Here is a 24,347-nt window from a genome sequence, read left to right as displayed (position 1 = left end):
ACAGGAGAAATATGTGTCGTTTAAAATATTTAATTTGCTCCGGCAGTTGGAATTACAAGGACCTCGATGTGAACACAGCCATCTGTCTTCACACGAAGGATAACCCTGATCGGGTCGTACAGTTTTTGTAACCCAACAATAATCAAACCAAAATCAAATCACTTTTATTGTCACATCACATGTGCAGGTACACTGGTACAGTACATGTGAGTGAAATTCTTGTGTGCGAGCTTCACAAGCAACAGAGTTGTGCAAAATACAATAATGTAAAACAAGCAAAATATAAAAATGGCTAATCTAAAAAGTAATAAATATATGTACAATATGTAAAGGTATATACATTACTGAATGTGTATACTAAATATGTTTTTCTACGTGTGTGTGTTTGAGTGTGTATATAGTATGTATATACATGTTTTACAAATGAAATAAAGTAAACAATAAAATAAGATATATAAAATATACAGAGGTTGGTATGTGCAAAACAGTGGTATTTATATACAGTATGGAGTGCATAATGTTGAAGTTCCAGTAGTGAGGGTGAGGTGTCTATGACGTGTTCAGCAGTCTGATGGCCTGATGGAAAAAGCTGTCTCTCAGTCTGCTGGTACGGGACCGGATGCTGCAGAACCTCCTTCCTGATGGTAGTAGTCTGAACAGTTTATGATAACAATAACAAATAATTATTATGTCTGTCTTCTTCTTCTGCTTACATCCGCTCATACCGATCCCGTTATTTGTTCTTTCTTCGAGGAATGATAAAGACAGACACCAAAACACCTCCCTGCCTAGCCTTGATTATTTTATTATTATGCTACTACTGATTCTATATATCTAGTTCAGGACATTCTGTTCAAACTCCCTTTGGTGAGAGAATATCCTTCTAAACATTATCTAGTGTGACGTGTAAGCATGTAGCAAAAACCCTCAAGCGCTCTATGTTCATTCTCAATATTTCAGCCCAGACATACAACTGGACAAGTCGTTTTAACCCTCAAAACACGGAGCACCAACTCGTTTATTAGCACATTGAGTTGTGTATATAAAAATAATAAAAACAGCTTTATTTAATCATTTTCCACCCTAACACTCCATAGTAATCACATTTCTCAGCTGTGGGGATTGCCGATTGGCTGCGAGATGTCTGCCAGATGTGCCACTCCTCCGGCACGGTGATGTCCATGTTGATATAACTGGGAGGGCACCATGCGGAGTGTTTCACTTCGTCTCCTGTGTGTTTGTTAGGTTAAAGATACAAAATGTGGAAGGTCGCTTTGACTGTTCTTGCGGCCGTTTTGGCCGTTGGGTATGGGGCCGTGGTTGGGGACTTGGTTGGGGGCTTGACAGACGCTGATATCAACGATAAAGATGTGCAAAACGCTCTCAACTTTGCCGTCATCCAACACAACAGAGACAGCAACGACTTGTACATCAGTCAAGTGGTAGAAGTGATCAAGGTTCAGTCACAGGTGAGTAATGTGAGTCCTTACGAAAAGGCCTGTGAAGCACCCTTTAAAGGTTTCACTTTTAACTACTAAACTAAAGTCCTAGAGGCCGATGGCCGTTACATACAATTTATTTGCTATATGGCTTCTTAATGGCGTTGGTACTACCCAAAAATATGGCTGGCCTCTTTAATATCCTCTCACGCCTAGCTTTAACAACTGTACAGTACTCTGCTCTGGTAACTATTGTCCATGATGTAAATATGTAAAAATTGTGCTTCTGTTCTGTGTCCTGCTCTGTTTGTATATGTGTGTTTTTGCTGCTGATACAACCAAATTTCCCCTTGTGGGACAATTAAAGGATTATTCTATTCTATTCTATTCTAGCAGTAGGTCGGCAATGTTTTGTGTGCTTGTGTTGAGGCAGCCATTGCCCCGCCCAAACAAAAGAGCAGTGTGGGTTTAGGGCAAAAAAAGGGAACCCGACAAAAAGCACCTCTTTGCTAAAGATTGGTTAATATGCTGATGAGTCATGTTTTTTAAAAGTTTATTTGGCTCTCCTCTTGAAACCTGAGACAAGGCTAGCATAGCAGTGTGTTGATGTTTGTGTTTTCTCCAGTCATTGGTGAGCTTCTTGGCTCACAGGGGACAGTAGGGGGATTAAAGAGGAAGAGGAGGAGGGGTTAATTTGCTGTAAGTCTTGTATTCAATTTTCTTTCCCATTACAGGTGGTCGCTGGCATCAAATACGTCATAACTGTGAAGATGGTAAAGACCCCCTGCAGAAAGTATGGCGTAGATCAAGTGTGTGCACTCGACACAGACCAGGCAAAGTTTCAGGTACTGATGGCATCTTCTCAAAAGAAGCAAGATATTTGATCCGTTCTTAAACATCATGCAGCAGCCTTGTAACTAAAGCTGCATTCACACTGGAAGTGATTTGCTAAACGCAGATCTTTTTGCAGCTGACAGACGGTGTCCTGTCGAAAAGTGATCATCTGAAACAAATTGACTTCTGATGTTTCTGTTTTGTTTTTTATTTCATAATAATAAATCACAATTTTTTGCATACTTGACATAGTTTTATAGAACTGTTCTGCTGCCCTCTTGTCGCGATGTTGCTGTGAATCCCTTCGAGTGTGTAATGCATATTAATCTGATCGTTAAATAGTCATGTTCTCAATAGACATTATGCTATTGGATTTAAAAAAAAAAAAACCTACAGCATTTATATGTGTAAATAACACCACCTGAAAGATCCTAATGTTAAATGCATTGTCTGTTTTTCCTTTCAGTCCTACCAGTGCACATTCGAAGTGTGGAGCCGCCCATGGCTTAATTCCATTGAGTTGCTGAAGAATGAATGCAAACACTGAGATCCACGTGGGACGCTAGAAAGAGAACGCTTGGGAAATCTTACCTTTGTGTCAAAATAATCCTCTCTTAGACTGCAATGCACTTTCCTGTAGGTGGAAAAAATATTTTAATGTTAGTATTTGCTGCCTTTACTACTGCACTGCTTAACTAATTAAATTTGTTTTAAATTTCCAAAATTAACTATCCAGTGTTACAAACTAGGTCTCCCTGATTTTTAAAGAAGCAACTTTGCCTCGTCAGTAAACCAAGCAAATAACAAACTGTTGTGTAGCCAAATTGATCATGAACTGCTTTTTTTCAGATAATTCAGTTTTGAAATAAAGTCAAACTTGCACCCAAACTTTAATGTGTCCGTGTGGTAAATGCACACAAGGATGACGTTTTAGCTCAATAGAGCTTCTTTGTTGTCGTTGATGGTGATGAATTCTCTGGATACCTACCCACTGACTAAGAGGAAGGAGAATGGAAACAAACCTGGGACAGACATAACTGACAACAGAAAATGCCATTCACATTCATTTTCATTTTAACATCTATAAGGAGCTTTGTTTAACCACTCTCCCACTGCTCCCAGTCTACCCAAACGTTGGTGGATAGAGCAGTTACACTGCATGTTTAACCCTTTTCTCACCTGCCCTGCATTCTGAGACACTATCCTACATTTTGATTAACCTCAGTTAAAGTCAACGCAGAAGCCTGTTGAAAGTTTCTTTAATCTAAGGGTTCAGATCACAGGTCAAGTGCAGGTCAAAATTGAACCCTTAAAAGTAACCAATCAGACAAGCTGTGTGGTTGAACTCGGTGTAGAAAAGAAAGCTCACTTTAGGCTTATTCAACTACAGAGGGAGAGCTGAGATGTGCATTTTTACTTCGAGTGCTAAACTCCAAACACCTGTCAAAATTCACACCACCTCTCAGCACTCATCTACGTCACCCACATTATCCCACACAAGCACAGTCTTTGTCCCACTTTTAAGTTGTTGAGATGGAAAAATGTATTTCATATTTTTCCTGAACACTCCATGAACACGCTAACAGATTTCATTATATCTTTTCTTACACAATAGAAAACGAACACGCATTTTTTTTTTTAATTAAAACGTCTGGCGGTGAATTAACGAAGTTATTTTTTATGACAGGAAGTGGCCTGCTACGTGTATTTCAACCCGTTCTCACTCCCAAATCGTAACATTTTACGCTAGGTGACAAATCGTCAACATATTACGTTTTCGGGCACCCAAGGCGTTCCTACGTCACGACATCGGAAAACTGCGGACACATGAGAACCGTTTGGACTCAATCTACACATCTTCGCTTTTTCCCTTAAAATCGCTTTAGAAAACACTATTTCACCTCATTAAACTGCTGGTTAAGGTTAGGAATAAGGTTATGGTTAGGTTTAGTGATAAGGTTAGGTTTAGGCTTAGGTATACGGTTATGGTTAGGTTTAGGCATAAGGTTATGGTTAGGTTTAGGGATAAGGTTAGGTTTAGGCGTAGGGATACGGTTATGGTTAAGGTTAGGAATAAGGTTATGGTTAGGCATAAGGTTATGGTTAAGGTTAGGCATAAGGTTATGGTTAGGCTTAGATAAGTTTAGGGCTGCAGTACAGGGCTGGAAACCGCGGCGTACCATAACAACGTGGAAGGTCACCTTTCGCGTTCCTCAGGAACGCCGCAGGACGTGACAAAACGTCGGGATGTTACGCCTCGGGAGTGAGAACGGGCTCTGTATTTCAAAAGTTCATTCGGAATACAACCGGAGCAATGCGGTCATATCGTAACCCTACGGACATTGCATAAACTGTTAATAATTTATAAAGGTTTGTCCAGTTTAGTGGATTGGGATGTTTTAAAACAGCAGTTTGTTTAAAATGCATTAGTAAGAAAACTCCGGTATCCAAACATGAAGGTCCTGAACAGAGACGAGCTGCAGATCGCTGAAGGAGTTCTGCTCAAACACTTACCGAAGAGTTATAAGGTATCTGCGACATAAACCGCGTCTTTGTGCTTTACAGCCTCAGCAGCGCTTAACGGTGTTTCATGCTTTCAGGTGTACGGTTTCCTGTTCGGTATCAACAGGAACAAACCGACTACACTGGAAGTTGTGGTCGATGCGTGGCCTGATTTTAAAGTTATCATCTGCAGACCAGCCCCCGAGGTGTGTTTAAATCCCGTCGGAAAACTGTGGAGAGCTTTTCAAGACTGAAATCTTTCCATGTCACATGATTGTGACAGCTTTTGTTTATTTCACAGAACAAGCGTGCCTCGAATTTCATGAAAAAAGTGACATACTACAGCACGGATGAACAGAGTTTGAGGAAAATGCTGACAGACGAGTTCAATTTTTTGGATTAGATTTCACAAAATAACTGTACTCATTTTTATCAGGTTCATAAATGTGTAAAAATATAATGAAATGAATGAAACACAAATAAAAATATAATTATTAACATTTATTATTTATTATCCCTATAAAATTGATAGGATCTAGATCAGAATATGATATGGAAATATAGTATGAAATGCCCAGTGTTGTTCCCTTTCACAATGGTAAAAAAAAATCCCTCCGAGAATTCCTGGATATGGATCAACTCCAATCACTTCTAAGTTGGGCCAACTCCCAACAGCCATAACTTAAAAAGATAAAATTATAGGACAGAATTTAAAAGTTATATTTAAATTAAACTGAGCTCCAATGATTCACACTCTGAGCCAGTATCTTCCTATTCTTCTTTTGGCTGCTCCATTTAAGGGATCACCAAAGCGGATGATTTGCCTCCATCCCAGCTTTGACCAATCTGGTATGGAATTATTCTGAGCCGCATAAAGACTTGGAAAAACTTTTCCTGGGTCCCTGACACAGTCCTACTCATTTATCCAGACATGAGACTGGCACAAGGACTATACTGGGTTGTGCTACTTAAAACAAAATCAAATTGATTTATTTTTCTCACATTCTCACACCATCCTCACTTATATCAGAGAGACTGGGCTGTCTGTAGAGAGTGGAGAGTCCACAGCTGAGTGGAGAAATAAATAAGTAATATGAGGCAGTTATGTGATTTCTCGGTGAGGACAGGTGAGTGGGGTTAATTATGTTATAGGAAGACTAATGAGGTGGAAGAAACTATTTTATTTGGCAGGTATAGAGGGCAGGATTCAGCTGTATAGGCCAAAGCAATGTCAATAAGGTGACCCAATAATGTTTCCCCCTGGTACTGAGTGCTTACAATCAAACACCACAAGAGCCAAAAGATTAAATAAAAGAGATAAACGATTTTAAAAACTGATTGTAGACCACTATTGTACGGATTAACAAAACAGTCTGATACAGCTAATTGATTCCCCACTAAAAGCCTGCTATGTCTCAGTATGAACAAGAATCACAATAGATTTCAGCTTATTCAGCCTGCAGTCACGAATGTCATGCCACGGTTGCCTTCAATGTGTCTTTTGTGTCCCTTTTCTCACACATACACTCCTGGAGATGTGTCACCACTGTTGTGGCTGTCTGTTCCTTCATATGAGGCAATCCCCTTTTTTAAACACCACTGAGTTTAATAGTAAATGTGTCTCCAAAAGCCATTTTTTCATATCTTGCTGTAATTTATTCATACCTCACAGAGATATGTTCTCTTTCCTTCTTGAATTACTGTAAAATTGTCAGCACACCCATTGTTTAATGTCCCATTTTCTGTTTTAATAATTCAAATAAAAGTTTCATATTGCTCAGAAAGTGTTTCAGACATTCTTCGACGTATTGTATTGCGTGAGCAGTATTACATTTTAAACCAGGATTTTCCTTTGGTCTCCAGAAGAAAGCAGAAATGTTCTGAGCTGACAGGAGTGACACCTGGTGTGGTCTTCTGCTGCACAAGCCCATCTGCTTCAAGGTTCAGGGTGCTGGATGCTTGGATGTAATGAGTAGTTATTGAGTTACCTTCCTATCAGCTTGAAGAAGTCTGGCAATTCTTATCTGTCTCATTTATTTTTAAAAAAGCCTCTATTTTTTGGAAAGCATCATTGTTATTGAACTTCTGTTCAAAATGCCTCAACAGCGACAGCTGCAGGTTATATTGGGCAGAACAATCTGTGTGATTGTGCAGAGAGGAGACCAGCAGGAGCAGGGGTCTCAAACTCCAGTCCTAGAGGGCCACTGTCCTGAAACATTTCCATGCGTCCCTTCTGCAACACACCTGAGTACAATTAGTACGTCATTAGCGAGAATCTATAGAACTAGAATGCATGCTGAGGTGGCAATTGAGCCATTTGATTCATGTTACAGCAGCTCATGAGTGAATGAACATGGTGCAATAAAAGTACTTTTAGAAGTACATTTTTCCAAACACTTACATTTACTTAAATTTATTTAAGTAGGATTAGGGTTTGCCACTTCAGCATTCAGTCAAGTTCTATACTCTTGCTAATGATCTACAAATTTTATTCAGGTGTGTTGCAACAGGGACAAATGGAAAAGTTTCAGGACACCGACCCTCAAGGACTGGGGTTCGAGTCCCCTGAGCAGAAGTTTGATCTCCTCACCTCCACAGAATAGGAGACCAGCCTCCATTTGTACGCATCTTTTTACAGTAATTACGTAATGATGGCTGTAGTCTACACTATGTTCATTTATATAATAATAAAGTGTTGTTTTTGTTTTGTTTTTCTAATGTACTAACGTGAAACCAGCGTGTCGAGCTTCTGTGGTGACCTGTTGGGGAGTGTGACATAATTAGAGATCAATTAAATCCATCCAAGCCAAACTGACATAACATAACATATCTGGTAAATTCTGAATAACTGATAGAGGTCAGGCTTAAACATTTTATTTTATTTTTGCTTACAATATTGTTCAAATATTTTAGACTTCAGTGGAGAAGTCAGATCCCATCTCACATCACTGCTGAAAATATGATCAGCCTTTGATGGAAGGAAGTCAAAGCACACTCAGAGAACAGTGAGTTACTATCACACACACAGCACAGACCACCTAACACACACCTCAATGTCTGTTTGCAATGAAGTGTAAAGGGAGGAAAGAGTGTGTAACGAGGAAGAAGCTAAAACGCTTCTTAAACTGGTAAAACTGGAGAGCTGGCACAACCTGTAGAAAGTTGTAAAGAAAAAAAAAGTTTTTAAAATCTCTGTTTTCATAAAACCTTTCAACAACACTGAATTTTATGTGTTTTTAGTTTAGCTGTGTGTAGCAAACATCAGCCAACAACATGAAAGACACGGTGTTTGAAGCCCAGATGTTCCTCCAGTTTCGAGAGGCCATGCTGTCTAAATTTCATGGAGTTCCATTTGACGTGTAATTATTAACAGTTAAACGACAGTGTTGCAATATTTCTGTGATCCATTGAACATGTTTAAAAATTAATTCTTGTATAGTTAATCTACGGACAAGCTCAACTCCTCAGCATAGTCAAAAAGTACACTGTGGGTGTTTCCATGGTGACCTCCAGACTGCTCGATGCACAGGCCTACTTCCTGTTCTGAGCTGTCACATGTGGCACCCGGTGGGGTCTTTTTGCCCATCTACTTCAAGGTTTGATGTGTTGCATGTTGCATACTGTGACTGTGATGAGTTATTTGAATCATTTTTGTCTTCCAATCAAATTAAAGCATTCTAGATATTCCCCTTTAACCTCGGGCATCAACAAGAGAGTTGCTGCTCACTGGATGTTTTCTCTTTTCGAGCACATGAAGACCAATAAAAAAAAGATTTGTAACATGTCTATCAACCAAATGTTCAAAATTACAAAAAAATATCAGTTTATATTGTTTTTATACAGTAAATATGGGTAACAGAGTGGACATGTTTCCTTTAACGCATTTGTGAAATATTGTAAAACATTTTTGTTTTTTGATGAAACAATGACACACAGGTTTGTTCTGGTAGATGATTTTAATCTCCAAAAAACAAAACAACTCGCTATAAGTTGTATGACTAGATGACCAACGAGGGGACCCAATCTAAAGGATTTAGGGGGGCTCAGGCAATTCAGGAACACGACTGATTTAAAATACTTTTAAGCATTTAAAAGTTGTATATAATATTATATTTATTTTATGTATCCATTTATTTATTTTAATATACAACTTATATAGGTAACTCAAGAAAAAACTAGATAGCTATGGACATGGCATTTTAGGCTACATTTGCTAAAAAAAAAAAAAAAAAAAAAAAAAAAGTTTTAAAAATCTGTAATTATTATTGTCAAATTGAAAAAACAAATGATGGCCAGTTTCTGTCATGGAGACTTACATGGTGGCACCAAATAGTATAAATCACTCGTGTTAGCTAATAAAGTGGTCGTGTACATTCAAAATATCTTTAAACTTCACAAATCTGAAAGTTAATCAACATCAGTTACAATGCGAGCTATTCGTGGGGGAGGTTTTTTTGTGCCTCTTCTTCAACTTTAAGCCTTGAAAGTGCGAATCACGACCAGTGTTGCCAACTTAGTGACTTTGTCGCTATATTTAGCGAGTTTTCAGACCCCCTTATCGACTTTTTTTTTCTAAAAAGCGACTAGCGACAAATCTGGCGACTTTTTCTGGTGTTATTGGAGACTTATTTATGACGACTATTTGACGTGAAAACGCGTATCGCTCTTACTCTTAACAAGCAGCGGTGCTGCCATAAGCACCTTGGCACCTCACCCGTGCCAAAGTGCTCACAGGCGGAGGATGGTCCTCCCCCAGCTGCTATCAGGGCAGGAGACGTTCAAACTATGCGTCCAAACGGCAAATGACTCGCGCATGAGCGAAGCCGCTGCTCCCGCACTGACTGTAACGCAGTCAGTTCTTTTACTGTTATGCTGTTTTGTGGATCACAAGGTTTAAAACTACTTATAAACACACACACACAAAGTAACTCCACCAGAGTGCCAATTTCGGGTCACTTTTGCGTGTCCAAGCCCGGATAAAGGAGTAGGGTTGGAATTGTGTCATTAAAAACAATAATTGCTAAAACAAATTTAATTTGTAGTTCTAAATAAATTCTAAATGCATTTAGGACGTTTTTTGCTCACTTTATGTCTCTTCCACGCTGTTATTTCTCTCTCCAACAACGTAGGTTACAATTACGTTAGCATGACCAATTATGCAAATTAGGCGATGACGTAATTTATCGACTTCTAGCGACTTTAAGGACAGCCAATGGCGATTTTCCTTACTGAGGAGTTGGCAACACTGATCACGACCTCAGCCTTTAGAACTAGCATTTCCGTCGTATAGACCCCCGATTTCCGATCACTTCCGGGATTTACCGAACTGTACGCTTCATTTCTTCATGAGTGGAGAAAAATGGCTTTTGAATTGTCCGAGGATCAGTTAAAAACAGCGGAAAACGAGCTGAAGAAATATTTACCTATGTCGCAGCAGGTATGCTCGGTTAAATCTGTTATATTGTTATTTCTACAAGGAGCTGAATGTACTGCAAATAACCAACTACTGAATTGATTTAAGGTTTACGGTTTCCTGGTGATCAGAAACAGAGTCAGATGCGACCCTGTACGGGTTGTAGTGGACAGGTGGCCACAGTTCCGCGTCATTATGTGCAAACCACACGGTGAACAGGTACTGTCTGTGCGGGGGGGGGGCTTGCGTGCACACAATACATTGTTTAAATGCCAATACAGATCACGTGTCTATTTTTCTTCCAGAAGAGTGACCTCTTCAAAGATGCACTGCTTTTTGCAACTGACGCTGCTGTTCTAGAGGAAATCCTCAGCAAGTCATCTGTTTTTGACTGGAGCAAGTACTTTTGTGTTGGTAATGGCAACAAACTCTTTTATTGTTCGCATTGTTACTGAATCAGTTCAATAAACTGTTTATTCGCTGGCTCCCACACTGCAGCCCTGCATATGGTCACTGAAGTCTATTACTGCAAGTGATTTTTCCATTAAATTATTACATCAGCCAGTGAAAAGTCATCCTAACACCTGGTGTTTATGTACTTCTAACTTAACTTATTGTCTTTCATTGTGTTCAAAGTGTTACGATATGTCATTTAGTGATAGAAAGATATGGCACTGCAAAACAAAACAAAAAAAGTTGTGACACATATTTGGTTAAACTTTGCACTTCTCATGTTGGGAGCAAGTTAATCTTTAATAAATCATTTTCTCAAGACAAAAACAGGTTCACACATATAAGGTTTTGATTACTTGTGTTAAAGGAACCAGTGTTTCCCACACTGAGATATTCAAAGCAGTGGCATCAGCAAAGGGTGTACCCTGTAAAAGAGTGGCAACATGTCACTTGATGACACTGGAAGATGTGAGCAGGCTTCCCTCTGTAGACAGGTATTATTTACACATACACATATTTAATCATAACTTTTACGTCCTGATAATAATACAGGCTTTGCTCTGTTCCATGTCAGTTCAGGGATCTCAATAAGCTCTCTTGATGAATCGCACATTGGCTTGGTGAACCAAACGTGGAAGTTTGGAAAGGTCGATGTGGCCGTTGCGATGATCCGCAACATGATTGCAAACTTCCCCTCCTGCTGCGTGCTGGATGCTGATAGAAAGCCTGTGTCCTGGATTCTGACCTATGCATCATGTGCTATAGGAATGCTTTACACGCTGCCAGAGCACAGAGGGAAAGGCTATGCCAAAATCCTGGTCAGCAGCTTGGCCAAGAGGAATCATGCACTGGGCTACCCAGTTTACAGCTTCATAGAAGAGGAGAACGCTGTGTCCTACAGGCTCTTTGCAAACCTGGGCTTCACTGAAGATCCCTCTTACAGGGAAGCCTGGTTTGAATTCAATAAATTTCAAATATTTCAATGAGGGACAGAATAAAAGTAAAAAACATTACGCTACACCTTTTTCTATAATAAGTTAAATGCACAATGTGAGCTAATTCTTTTAGAAAATAGTTGGAATAAAGACGATTGCCAGATTGTTGGGTTAATAGCTCTTTATTTGGCCCTCTTATTGCCTTGGAACATTTCTCTCATTTATAAAAAGAGTGATCACTTCTGGTCTGTTATCTATTTTGACTGTATAGCCTCTTAAGTGTACAACAAATCTGGAAAAATTGCATTAAACCTAGACTGTAAAAATTAAAGAATAAGTGAATTAGGCATTGATTGACAAAAATAATACAAGCGTAGCAGTCCCAGACTGCGTACCACAGATAAGGCTGATAATTCCATGTATGTTCCGAGTGTCTGGATCCAGTAGGATCCACATCTGGATCTGAGTGAGTATGTGATTTCTTGGAGAAGACACTAATTCCTTGGGGCTTGCTTTTGGGTCAGAAAGGGCACCTGTAAGTAGCTTTATTTTCAAGCTAACTTCTCCCAATTTCATTTTGATATATTTGTTAAAATATGGTGTGAAATGTCCAGTTTTGCCCTATTTCAGAATAGCAAAGAACCTTTCCACAACTTCCTGGATCAACTCCAAAAGTAATCTTCTCTAAGTAGGCTCAATCCCTACCATCGATAGTTTTGCTTAGAAACAATCAAATCAATCACATTACCTGCATGACAGAGATAATGATGTAAACTTTTGATGACATTAAAGCATTTAAAGGAGAAGTAGAAATGAACCCAAGCTGCACTGATTTGTACTCAGTAGCTTCATATTGTTCATTAAGCTGCTTTCTTTAAGGGGGTCACCACACCGGATCATTAACCTCAATCTGAGCTTTGGCCACTCTGTTGTGGAATTATCCTGATCTGCATAGAGACTTTCTTCCTGGGTTCCTGACACAACCCTTTGCATTTATCTGGCTAAATCAGCTCTGAATCTTAAAAAACAGACATTATAATATTATTAAGTACAAACATTTCAAACTGAAGCTAATATGCTTCTAAAAATGGGGACAGTTTAGTGCTTCATTAAAAACTGAGGGGAGTAAATAAAGCTAACTTGTCTGTGTAACCTAGACATGAGGTAGGCAAGACTGTGGAAGGCTCTCTCCTGTCTGTTGACCAAGGCTTGAGGAACCAATTAATGTTCACATCTGAGTAAATATGAGACAGTTATGTGATCTGCTGGTGAGGACAGCTGAGCGGGGTTAATTATGTTATAAGCGGAGTAATGAGGTGGAAGAAACTTATTTTATTTGACAGCTTTATAAGCCAAAGCAGGGTCACTAAATTCAGTAAGGTGACCCAATAAAATGATTCCCCAGGCAATGAGTGCTTACAATCAAACATCACAGGAGCCAGAAGATTTAACAGAAAGAACAATGAAAGTCGCTCTTGGTGTTTGCTGGCTTGTATAACAATGATTAGCAAAAGTGTATCCTTCACAGCTTCTCCTTTTCTTCTGCTGTGCAATAAAGAAGTGGTCTATTGTTGGATGTCTTTCCCACGTATATGATGAGCGTTAATTTTAAACACCAGTGCAATTAATACTATCCATGGTTCTCCAAAGTAAAAGACATTTAATTGAAATCTTGATGTTATTTATTACTGCTTAACACAAAACAAACTGTGTCTGTATTTAAAACTTAACAAATATAAAAATAATGAGTAACAGGGACGCTGAGCGTTGGTGGAGGTGGTAACAATGATTTTCGTACGTTCTCTTCAATTTTACGTCTCGAAAGTGCAAATCACGACAACCTCAGCCTGGAGGAAAAGTCCAGTTAGCGTTTACGTCCACTTCACATCACTTCCGCGATTTCCAGAGTTTCATACACTCCGTCTTTGATTTACAAAGACACACAAATGTCTTTGGAACTGTCGAAAGATCATATTTAAAACAGCTGAAACCGAGCAGAAGAGATATTTATCTCGGTCACAGCAGAGTCCACAGGGAGTTTCATGTGCTGTAAATAACTATTTACATTTCATTGATTGCCATCATTGCCATCGCAGTTTAACCTGAAAAGGTTAAAGTGCATTAGTCAGAAAACTGTGCAACTATCCAAACATGAAGGTCCTGAACAGAGACGAGCTGCAGATCGCTGAAGGAGTTCTGCTCAAACACTTACCGAAGAGTTATAAGGTATCTGCGACATAAACCGCGTGTCTTTGTGCTTTACAGCCTCAGCAGCGCTTGAAGGTGTTTCATGCTTTCAGGTGTACGGTTTCCTCTTCGGTATCAACAGGAACAAACCGACTACACTGGAAGTTGTGGTCGATGCGTGGCCTGATTTTAAAGTTATCATCTGCAGACCAGACCCCGAGGTGTGTTTAAATCCCGTTGGAAAACTGTGGAGAGCTTTTCAAGACTGAAGTCTTTCCATGTCACATGATTGTGACAGCTTTTGTTTATTTCACAGAACAAGCGTGCCTCGAATTTCATGAAAAAGTGACATACTACAGCACGGATGAACAGAGTTTGAGGAAAATGCTGACAGACGCGAATGCTGTTGATTGGAGCACTTATTTCTCGATAGGAGGTGAGCTCAGATCACTGCAGAAAATAAGCAGTAAAAAATGTGATGGCTTTTACGTCACTACATTTGACAGCTGTTCCTATTTACACAGTTTTATAGACACAACACACACTTTGTACAGTGTGATCCATTATTACTAAAGAAGTGTAAGTTACAACAGATTCATTGATAGCACTGGATCAGCATTATTTAATGGTCATATGGTGATTTTCCTAATGATAGTTACACCTTTTTATGTTGTTTTGCTGTTTTTACAAATTACTGTTTAACCTCTTGCAAGGAGAACAACAGAAGAAGTATTCACTGTAAATTATTTTTGTCCAACAGGACTTGATGTTTCCCATGCACCAGTCCTCAAACAAGTGTCTTGTGACAGAAGAGTAAAATACAAAACTGATATTTTAGTACACCTTCTGTATTTGCAAGACACCAACTATCTGCACATGCCAGCGATTAACAGGTATAATCTGAAAAGCATATGTCTGTGCATATGTCACATAAAATATGCTGTAGAGCAATGTAAATTATATTGCTTCTCAACAACTTTTCCTTCTTTTCTTTTTTTTTTTAAAGTGAGCTTGAGTCGAGGATTTCATCTCTTAATCTTTCTCACGTTGACTTGGTGAATAAAACCTGGAAGTTCGGAGGAGACGAGAAGGGTTACAGGAAGATCGAAAACCAAATCAGTAACTTCCCATCATGCTGCATCACAGACGGCCAGGGTCTGCCCGTGTCCTGGATACTCGTATGTGATTACTGTGCTCTGGGAATGTTGTATACGCTGCCAGAGCACAGAGGGAAAGGATATGCCAAAGTCGTGATCAGCACTTTGGTCAAGAAACTCCATGCTGAGGGTTACCCGGTGTTCTGCTACATAGAAGAGGACAATGTGCTGTCCTACAAACTCTTTAAAAACCTGGGCTTCATTGAGGATCCTTCTTACAGGGCTGCATGGTTAGAGTTCAATTTTTCGGATTAGATTTCACGAAATAACTGTACTTATTTTTATCAGGTTCATAAATGTGTAAAAATATAATAAAATGAATGAAACACAAATAAAAACATAATTGTTAACATTTATTATTTATTATCCCTATAAAATTGATAGGATCTAGATCAGAATATGATATGGAAATCTAGTATGAAATGCCCAGTGTTGTTCCCTTTCACAATGGTAAAAAAAATCCCTCCGAGAATTCCTGGATATGGATCAACTCCAATCACTTCTAAGTTGGGCCAACTCCCAACAGCCATAACTTAAAAAGATAAAATTATAGGACAGAATTTAAAAGTTATATTTAAATTAAACTGAGCTCCAATGATTCACACTCTGAGCCAGTATCTTCCTATTCTTCTTTTGGCTGCTCCATTTAAGGGATCACCAAAGCGGATGATTTGCCTCCATCCCAGCTTTGACCAATCTGGTATGGAATTATTCTGAGCCGCATAAAGACTTGGAAAAAACTTTTCCTGGGTCCCTGACACAGTCCTACTCATTTATCCAGACATGAGACTGGCACAAGGACTATGCTGGGTTGTGCTACTTAAAACAAAATCAAATTGATTTATTTTTCTCACATTCTCACACCATCCTCACTTATATCAGAGAGACTGGGCTGTCTGTAGAGAGTGGAGAGTCCACAGCTGAGTGGAGAAATAAATAAGTAATATGAGGCAGTTATGTGATCTCTCGGTGAGGACAGGTGAGTGGGGTTAATTATGTTATAGGAAGACTAATGAGGTGGAAGAAACTATTTTATTTGGCAGGTATAGAGGGCAGGATTCAGCTGTATAGGCCAAAGGTGACCCAATAATGTTTCCCCCTGGTACTGAGTGCTTACAATCAAACACCACAAGAGCCAAAAGATTAAATAAAAGAGATAAACGATTTTAAAAACTGATTGTAGACCACTATTGTACGGATTAACAAAACAGTCTGATACAGCTAATTGATTCCCCACTAAAAGCCTGCTATGTCTCAGTATGAACAAGAATCACAATAGATTTCAGCTTATTCAGCCTGCAGTCATGAATGTCATGCCACGGTTGCCTTCAATGTGTCTTTTGTGTCCCTTTTCTCACACATACACTCCTGGAGATGTGTCACCACTGTTGTGGCTGTCTGTTCCTTCATATGAGGCAATCCCCTTTTTTAAACACCACTGAGTTTAATAGTAAATGTGTCTCCAAAAGCCATTTTTTCATATCTTGCTGTAATTTATTCATACCTCACAGAGATATGTTCTCTTTCTTTCTTGAATTACTGTAAAATTGTCAGCACACCCATTGTTTAATGTCCCATTTTCTGTTTTAATAATTCAAATAAAAGTTTCACATTGCTCAGAAAGTGTTTCAGACATTCTTCGACATATTGTATTGCGTGAGGAGTATTACATTTTAAACCAGGATTTTCCTTTGGTCTCCAGAAGAAAGCAGAAATGTTCTGAGCTGACAGGAGTGACACCTGGTGTGGTCTTCTGCTGCACAAGCCCATCTGCTTCAAGGTTCAGGGTGCTGGATGCTTGGATGTAATGAGTAGTTATTGAGTTACCTTCCTATCAGCTTGAAGAAGTCTGGCAATTCTTATCTGTCTCATTTATTTTTAAAAAAGCCTCTATTTTTTGGAAAGCATCATTGTTATTGAACTTCTGTTCAAAGTGCCTCAACAGCGACAGCTGCAGGTTATATTGGGCAGGACAATCTGTGTGATTGTGCAGAGAGGAGACCAGCAGGAGCAGGGGTCTCAAACTCCAGTCCTAGAGGGCCACTGTCCTGAAACATTTCCATGCGTCCCTGCTGCAACACACCTGAGTACAATTAGTACGTCATTAGCGAGAATCTATAGAACTTGAATGCATGCTGAGGTGGCAATTGAGCCATTTGATTCATGTTACAGCAGCTCATGAGTGAATGAACATGGTGCAATAAAAGTACTTTTAGAAGTACATTTTTCCAAACACTTATAATTACTTAAATTTATTTAAGTAGGATTAGGGTTTGCCACTTCAGCATTCAGTCAAGTTCTATACTCTTGCTAATGATCTACAAATTTTATTCAGGTGTGTTGCAACAGGGACACATGGAAAAGTTTCAGGACACCGACCCTCAAGGACTGGGGTTCGAGACCCCTGAGCAGAAGTTTGATCTCCTCACCTCCACAGAATAGGAGACCAGCCTCCATTTGTACGCATCTTTTTACAGTAATGACGTAATGATGGCTGTAGTCTACACTATGTTCATTTATATAATAATAAAGTGTTGTTTTTGTTTTGTTTTTCTAATGTACTAACGTGAAACCTGCGTGTCGAGCTTCTGTGGTGACCTGTTGGGGAGTGTGACATAATTAGAGATCAATTAAATCCATCCAAGCCAAACTGACATAACATATCTGGTAAATTCTGAATAACTGATAGAGGTCAGGCTTAAACATTTTATTTTATTTTTGCTTACAATATTGTTCAAATATTTTAGACTTCAGCAGAGAAGTCAGATCCCATCTCACATCACTGCTGAAAATATGATCAGCCTTTGATGGAAGGAAGTCAAAGCACACTCAGAGAACAGTGAGTTACTATCACACACGCAGCACAGACCACCTAACACACACCTCAATGTCTGTTTGCAATGAAGTGTAAAGGGAGGAAAGAGTGTGTAACGAGGAAGAAGCTAAACCGCTTCTTAAACTGGTAAAACTGGAGAGCTGGCACAACCTGTAGAAAGTTGTAAAGAAAAAAAAAGTTTTTAAAATCTCTGTTTTCATAAAACCTTTCAACAACACTGAATTTTATGTGTTTTTAGTTTAGCTGTGTGTAGCAAACATCAGCCAACAACATGAAAGACACGGTGTTTGAAGCCCAGATGTTCCTCCAGTTTCGAGAGGCCATGCTGTCTAAATTTCATGGAGTTCCATTTGACGTGTAATTATTAACAGTTACATGACAGTGTTGCAATATTTCTGTGATCCATTGAACATGTTTAAAAATTAATCCTTGTATAGTTAATCTACGGACAAGCTCAACTCCTCAGCATAGTCAAAAAGTACACTGTGGGTGTTTCCACGGTGACCTCCAGACTGCTCAGTGGACAGGCCTACTTCCTGTTCTGAGCTGTCACATGTGGCAGCCGGTGGGGTTTTTTTGCCCATCTACTTCAAGGTTTGATGTGTTGCATGTTGCATACTGTGACTGTGATGAGTTATTTGAATCATTTTTGTCTTCCAATCAAATTAAAGCATTCTGGGTATTCCCCTTTAACCTCGGGCATCAACAAGAGAGTTGCTGCTCACTGGATGTTTTCTCTTTTCTAGCACATGAAGACCATAAAAAAAAGATTTGTAACATGTCTATCAACCAAATGTTCAGAATTACAAAAAAATATCAGTTTATATTGTTTTTATACAGTAAATATGGGTAACAGAGTGGACATGTTTCCTTTAACGCATTTGTGAAATATTGTAAAACATTAATTTTTTTTTTTTAATTTTTTTTTTTTGATGAAACAATGACAAACAGGTTTGTTCTGGTAGATGATTTTTATTTCCAAAAAAACGAAACAAGTTGCTGTAAATTGTATGGACATGGCATTTTAGGTTACATTTGCTGGAAAAAAAAAATCTGAAAGTTAATCAACATCAGTTACAATGTGAGCTATTCGTGGGGGCGGTTTTTTTGTGCCTCCTCTTCAACTTTAAGCCATGAAAGTGCGAATCACAACCTCAGCATTTAGAAACAATCCCAACTAGCATTTCCGTCGTCGTGGAGACCCCCGATTTCCGATCACTTCCGGGATTTACCGAACTGTACGCTTCATTTCTTCATGAGTGGAGAAAAATGGCTTTTGAATTGTCCGAGGATCAGTTAAAAACAGCGGAAAACGAGCTGAAGAAATATTTACCTATGTCGCAGCAGGTATGCTCGGTTAAATCTGTTATATTGTTATTTCTACAAGGAGCTGAATGTACTGCAAATAACCAACTACTGAATTGATTTAAGGTTTACGGTTTCCTGGTGATCAGAAACAGAGTCAGATGCGACCCTGTACGGGTTGTAGTGGACAGGTGGCCACAGTTCCGCGTCATTATGTGCAAACCACACGGTGAACAGGTACTGTCTGTGCGGGGGGGCTTGCGTGCACACAATACATTGTTTAAATGCCAATACAGATCACGTGTCTATTTTTCTTCCAGAAGAGTGACCTCTTCAAAGATACACTGCTTTTTGCAACTGACGCTGCTGTTCTAGAGGAAATCCTCAGCAAGTCATCTGTTATTGACTGGAGCAAGTACTTTTGTGTTGGTAATGGCAACAAACTCTTTTATTGTTCGCATTGTTACTGAATCAGTTCAATAAACTGTTTATTTGCTGGCTCCCACACTGCAGCCCTGCATATGACCACTGAAGTCTATTACTGCAAGTGATTTTTCCATTAAATTATTACATCAGACAGTGAAAAGTCATCCTAACACCTGGTGTTTATGTACTTCTAACTTAACTTATTGTCTTTCATTGTGTTCAAAGTGTTACGATATGTCATTTCGTGATAGAAAGATATGGCACTGCAAAACAAAACAAAAAAAGTTGTGACACATCTTTGGTTAAACTTTGCACTTCTCATGTTGGGAGCAAGTTAATCTTTAATCCTGCTTTAATAAATCATTTTCTCAAGACAAAAACAGGTTCACACATTTAAGGTTTTGATTACTTGTGTTAAAGGAACCAGCGTTTCCCACACTGAGATATTCAAAGCAGTGGCATCAGCAAAGGGTGTACCCTGTAAAAGAGTGGCAAAATGTTACTTGATGACACTGGAAGATGTGAGCAGGCTTCCCTCTGTAGACAGGTATTATTTACACATACACATATTTAATCATAAGTTTAACGTCCTGATAATAATACAGGCTTTGCTCTGTTCCATGTCAGTTCAGGGATCTCAATAAGCTCTCTTGATGAATCGCACATTGGCTTGGTGAACCAAACGTGGAAGTTTGGAAAGGTCGATGTGGCCGTTGCGATGATCCGCAACATGATTGCAAACTTCCCCTCCTGCTGCGTGCTGGATGCTGAAAGAAAGCCTGTGTCCTGGATTCTGACGTATCTATCATGTGCTATAGGAATGCTTTACACGCTGCCAGAGCACAGAGGGAAAGGCTATGCCAAAATCCTGGTCAGCAGCTTGGCCAAGAGGAATCATGCACTGGGCTACCCAGTTTACAGCTTCATAGAAGAGGAGAACGCTGTGTCCTACAGGCTCTTTGCAAACCTGGGCTTCACTGAAGATCCCTCTTACAGGGAAGCCTGGTTTGTATTCAATGAATTTCAAATATTTCCATGAAGGACAGAATAAAAGTTAAAAAAAAATATGCTACAGCTTTTTCTATAATAAGTTAAAGTCACAAGGTTAGCTCAATCTTTTAGAAAATAGTTGGAATAAAGACGATAGCCTGAATTTTGGGTTAATAGCTCTTTATTCGGCCCTCATATTGCCCTGGAACATTTCTCTCATTTATAAAAAGTGTGATCACTTCTGGTCTGTTATCTATTTTGACTGTATAGCCTCTTAAGTATACAGCAAATCTCCTGGAAAATTGCATTAAACCTAGACTGTAAAAATTAAAGAATAAGTGAATTAGGCATTGATTGACAAAAATAATACAAGCGTAGCAGTCCCAGACTGCGTACCACAGATAAGGCTGATAATTCCATGCATGTTCCGAGTGTCTGGATCCAGTAGGATCCACATCTGGATCTGAGTGAGTATGTGATTTCTTGGAGAAGACATTAATTCCTTGGGGCTTGCTTTTGGGTCAGAAAGGGCACCTGTAAGTAGCTTTATTTTCAAGCTAACTTCTCCCAATTTCATTTTGATGTATTTGTCAAAATATGGTGTGAAATGTCCAGTTTTCCCCTATTTCAGAATAGTAAAGAACCTTTCCACAACTTCCTGGATCAACTCCAAAAGTAATCTTCTCTAAGTAGGCTCAATCCCTACCACTGATAGTTTTGCTTAGAAACAATCAAATCAATCACATTACCTGCATGACAGGTTAAGGGGGTCACCACACCGGATCATTAACCTCAATCTGAGCTTTGGCCACTCTGTTGTGGAATTATCCTGATCTGCATGAAGACTTTCTTCCTGGGTTCCTGACACAACCCTTTGCATTTATCTGGCTAAATCAGCTGTGAATCATAAAAAACAAACATTATAATATCATTAAGTACAAACATTTCAAACTGAAGCTAATATGCTTCTAAAAATGGGGACAGTTTAGTGCTTCATTAAAAACTGAGGGGAGCAAATAAAGCTAACTTGTCTGTGTAACCAAGACATGAGGTAGGCAAGACTGTGGACGGTCTCTCCTGTCTGTTGACCAAGGCTTGAGGAACCAATTAATGTTCACATCTGAGTAAATATGAGACAGTTATGTGATCTGCTGGTGAGGACAGATGAGTGGGGTTAATTATGTTATAAGCGGAGTAATGAGGTGGAAGAAACTTATTTTATTTGACAGCTTTATAAGCCAAAGCAGGGTCACTAAATTCAGTAAGGTGACCCAATAAAATGATTCCCCAGGCAATGAGTGCTTACAATCAAACATCACAGGAGCCAGAAGATTTAACAGAAAGAACAATGAAAGTCGCTCTTGGTGTTTGCTGGCTTGTATAACAATGATTAGCAAAAGTGTATCCCTCACAACTTCTCCTTTTCTTCTGCTGTGCAATAAAGAAGTGGTTTATTGTTGGATGTCTTTCCCACGTATATGATGCGCATTAATTTGCAGCTAATACTATCCATGGTTCTCCAAAGTAAAAGACATTTAATTGTTATCTTTGTGTCATTTATTACTGCTTCACGCACACATACAAACACACAAACACTGTCCTTGCGTGTTCTCATTTATTTTCACCTGTTTAATCCAGGTTCAGGTACAGCATGTTTTAAAGTCCACTTTCTTTTTTTTATCATTAAAATAAAGGGTTCAGATTCCTGAGACAGCGTTTAGGGTGTCACTGTCTTGGTGAAGTATTAGTGGTTACACCCGGATTTACCCGTGGTCTCCAGGAAAAAAACAAAAACAAACTGTGACTGTATTTAAAACTTTACAAATATAAAAATAATGAGCAACAGGGACGTTGAGCGTTGGTGGAGGTGGTAACAATGATTTTTGTACATTCTCTTCAATTATACGTCTTGAAAGTGTGAATCACGACAACCTCAGCCTGGAGGAAAACTCCACTTAGCGTTTACGTCCACTTCACATCACTTCCGCGATTTCCAGAGTTTCACACACTCCGTCTTTGATTTACATGAGCGCACAAATGTCTTTGGAACTGTCGAAAGATCATATTTGATCATATCATATCTGAAACTGAGCAGAAGAGATATTTATCTCAGTCACAGCAGAGTCCACAGGGAGTTTCATGTGCTCTAAATAACTATTTACATTTCCTTGATTGCCATCATTGCCATCGCAGTTTAACCTGAAAAGGTTAATTATGTTATGAAAAGACTAATGAGGTGGAAGAAACTTATTTTATTTGGCAGCTAAAGAGGGCAGGATTCAGCTGTGTAGGCCAAAGCAATGTCACCAAATTCAGTAAGGTGGCCCAATAATGTGTTTCCCTCTGGTAATGAGTGGTGTTGGAGTTATTTGTTCTTTATTTTTATTATTTTGAAATTTGTTAGAGTTTGTTGTTGGTTTACTTATATTTTTTGGGTTATTCACAAGTTTTATTTGTAGGTTAATACTTGCTTCATTGTTTTGTTTTGTTGTTTATCTTGTTAAGTCAGCCAGGAAGAACTGTAGGCCATTTTCTATAAATAAAGACACTGGTATAGGACCAGCATGCACTGGGGTGGGCCTATGTTTTTTTTTTTACTAGAGCAGGAGAAGCAGCAATAAGCAACAAAAATGGATCTTGTTTTTGCTTGCCAAACTGCATTAAAAAAACCAAAGAAACATAAAAAGCAACTTTCAAAGTTTTGGACGGTGGACTTCTTTTGCCTGCGTACAAAATGTTACCTCAGTGCAGTTGTAGCTTGTAGATTTTTAATTGTTGGATGTTTGTTTGGTCAAACAAAAGGAATCACCACTACAAGTGCTTACAATCAAACACCACAGGAGCCAAAAGATTAAATAAAAGAGATAAACGATTTTAAAAACTGATTGTAGACCACTATTGTACGGATTAACAAAACAGTCTGATACAGCTAATTGATTCCCCACTAAAAGCCTGCTATGTCTCAGTATGAACAAGAATCACAATAGATTTCAGCTTATTCAGCCTGCAGTCACGAATGTCATGCCACGGTTGCCTTCAATGTGTCTTTTGTGTCCCTTTTCTCACACATACACTCCCGGAGATGTGTCAGCAACTTCCCCTACTCCTCTGCTGTGCAAGAAGTCGTCCATTGTTGTGGCTGCCTGTTCCTTCATATGAGCCGATCCCTTTATTTTAAACACCACTGAGTTTAATAGTAAATGTGGCTCTCCAAAGTGCTTCATATCTTGCTGTCATTCATACTTCACAGAGATATGTTCTCTTTCTTACTTGAATTACTGTAAAATTGTCAGCACACCCATTGTTTAATGTCCGATTTTCTGTTTTAATAATTCAAAATAAAAGTTTCATATTGCTGAGAAAGTGTTTCAGACATTCTTCAAGCCCCTGCGTTGGGTGAGCAGTATTACATTTTATACCAGGATTTTTCTCCCCAGAAATAATTGTGAAATACACTCACTTTTTTTTCTTTAATCTTTTTTTCTTTTTAGGTATGCCTTGCCAGTAGAATGCTGGAATATTGAAAGGATAGCATCAAATCAGTTTCCGGTGTGGTCTTGTGCCGCACAAGCCCATCTGCTTCAAGGTTTGCGGTGCAGGATGCTTGGATGTAATGAGTAGTTACTGATTTGCCTTCCTACCAGCTTGAAGACGTCTGGGCATTCTCATCTGTCTCATTTATTTTAAAAAAGCCTTTGTTTTTTGGAAAGCATCCATTATTGAACCTCTGTTCAAAATGCCTCAACAGCGACAGCTGCAGGTTATATGGGGCAGGGCAATCTGTGTGATTGTGCAGAGAGGAGATCAGCAGGAGTCTGACCTCCTCACCTCCTCAGGATAGGAGACCAGCCTACATTTTTATGCATCTTT

At 39.0% G+C, this 24,347-nt stretch overlaps 4 protein-coding genes across 5 annotated transcripts; all 4 read left to right on the top strand.

The window, feature by feature from the left end:
• The first annotated feature begins 1,186 nt into the window (after positions 1-1,186).
• LOC134640130 (cystatin-like) lies at positions 1,187-3,170 on the top strand. The gene is made up of 3 exons (XM_063491748.1): positions 1,187-1,469; positions 2,174-2,284; positions 2,740-3,170. The coding sequence occupies exons 1-3, from the start codon at positions 1,260-1,262 to the stop codon at positions 2,818-2,820; spliced, it is 402 nt and encodes a 133-aa protein (XP_063347818.1). The 5' UTR covers positions 1,187-1,259; the 3' UTR covers positions 2,821-3,170.
• A 6,808-nt stretch (positions 3,171-9,978) lies between these two features.
• LOC134640129 (glycine N-acyltransferase-like) lies at positions 9,979-11,743 on the top strand. 2 transcript variants are annotated; one of them, XM_063491747.1, is made up of 5 exons: positions 9,979-10,212; positions 10,297-10,407; positions 10,497-10,602; positions 11,009-11,135; positions 11,216-11,743. In XM_063491747.1, exons 1-5 carry the CDS (start codon positions 10,135-10,137, stop codon positions 11,625-11,627), a joined length of 834 nt encoding a protein of 277 aa, XP_063347817.1. In that variant the 5' UTR covers positions 9,979-10,134; the 3' UTR covers positions 11,628-11,743. The 2 variants fall into 2 exon arrangements, with proteins under 2 accessions (XP_063347817.1, XP_063347816.1); XM_063491746.1 differs by having other exon boundaries at positions 10,494-10,602.
• Positions 11,744-13,667: 1,924 nt separating this feature from the next.
• On the top strand, positions 13,668-15,196 carry LOC134640131 (glycine N-acyltransferase-like protein 3). Its single transcript, XM_063491749.1, is given in 6 exon segments — positions 13,668-13,802; positions 13,877-13,984; positions 14,080-14,107; positions 14,110-14,199; positions 14,524-14,656; positions 14,770-15,196. Coding segments are annotated over 6 exon segments (840 nt in total). The 5' UTR covers positions 13,668-13,727; the 3' UTR covers positions 15,176-15,196.
• Positions 15,197-18,927: 3,731 nt separating this feature from the next.
• Positions 18,928-21,986, top strand: LOC134640073 (glycine N-acyltransferase-like). Its single transcript, XM_063491654.1, has 5 exons — positions 18,928-19,103; positions 19,188-19,298; positions 19,382-19,490; positions 19,908-20,034; positions 20,115-21,986. The coding sequence occupies exons 1-5, from the start codon at positions 19,026-19,028 to the stop codon at positions 20,524-20,526; spliced, it is 837 nt and encodes a 278-aa protein (XP_063347724.1). The 5' UTR covers positions 18,928-19,025; the 3' UTR covers positions 20,527-21,986.
• Positions 21,987-24,347: the final 2,361 nt, after the last annotated feature.

This window comes from Pelmatolapia mariae, linkage group LG13, assembly GCF_036321145.2.
Source record: "Pelmatolapia mariae isolate MD_Pm_ZW linkage group LG13, Pm_UMD_F_2, whole genome shotgun sequence".
NCBI classification, from domain to species: Eukaryota; Metazoa; Chordata; class Actinopteri; order Cichliformes; family Cichlidae; genus Pelmatolapia; species Pelmatolapia mariae.
Note: the sequence above shows the minus strand (reverse complement) of the source record. Positions and strands in the feature narration are given on the sequence as shown.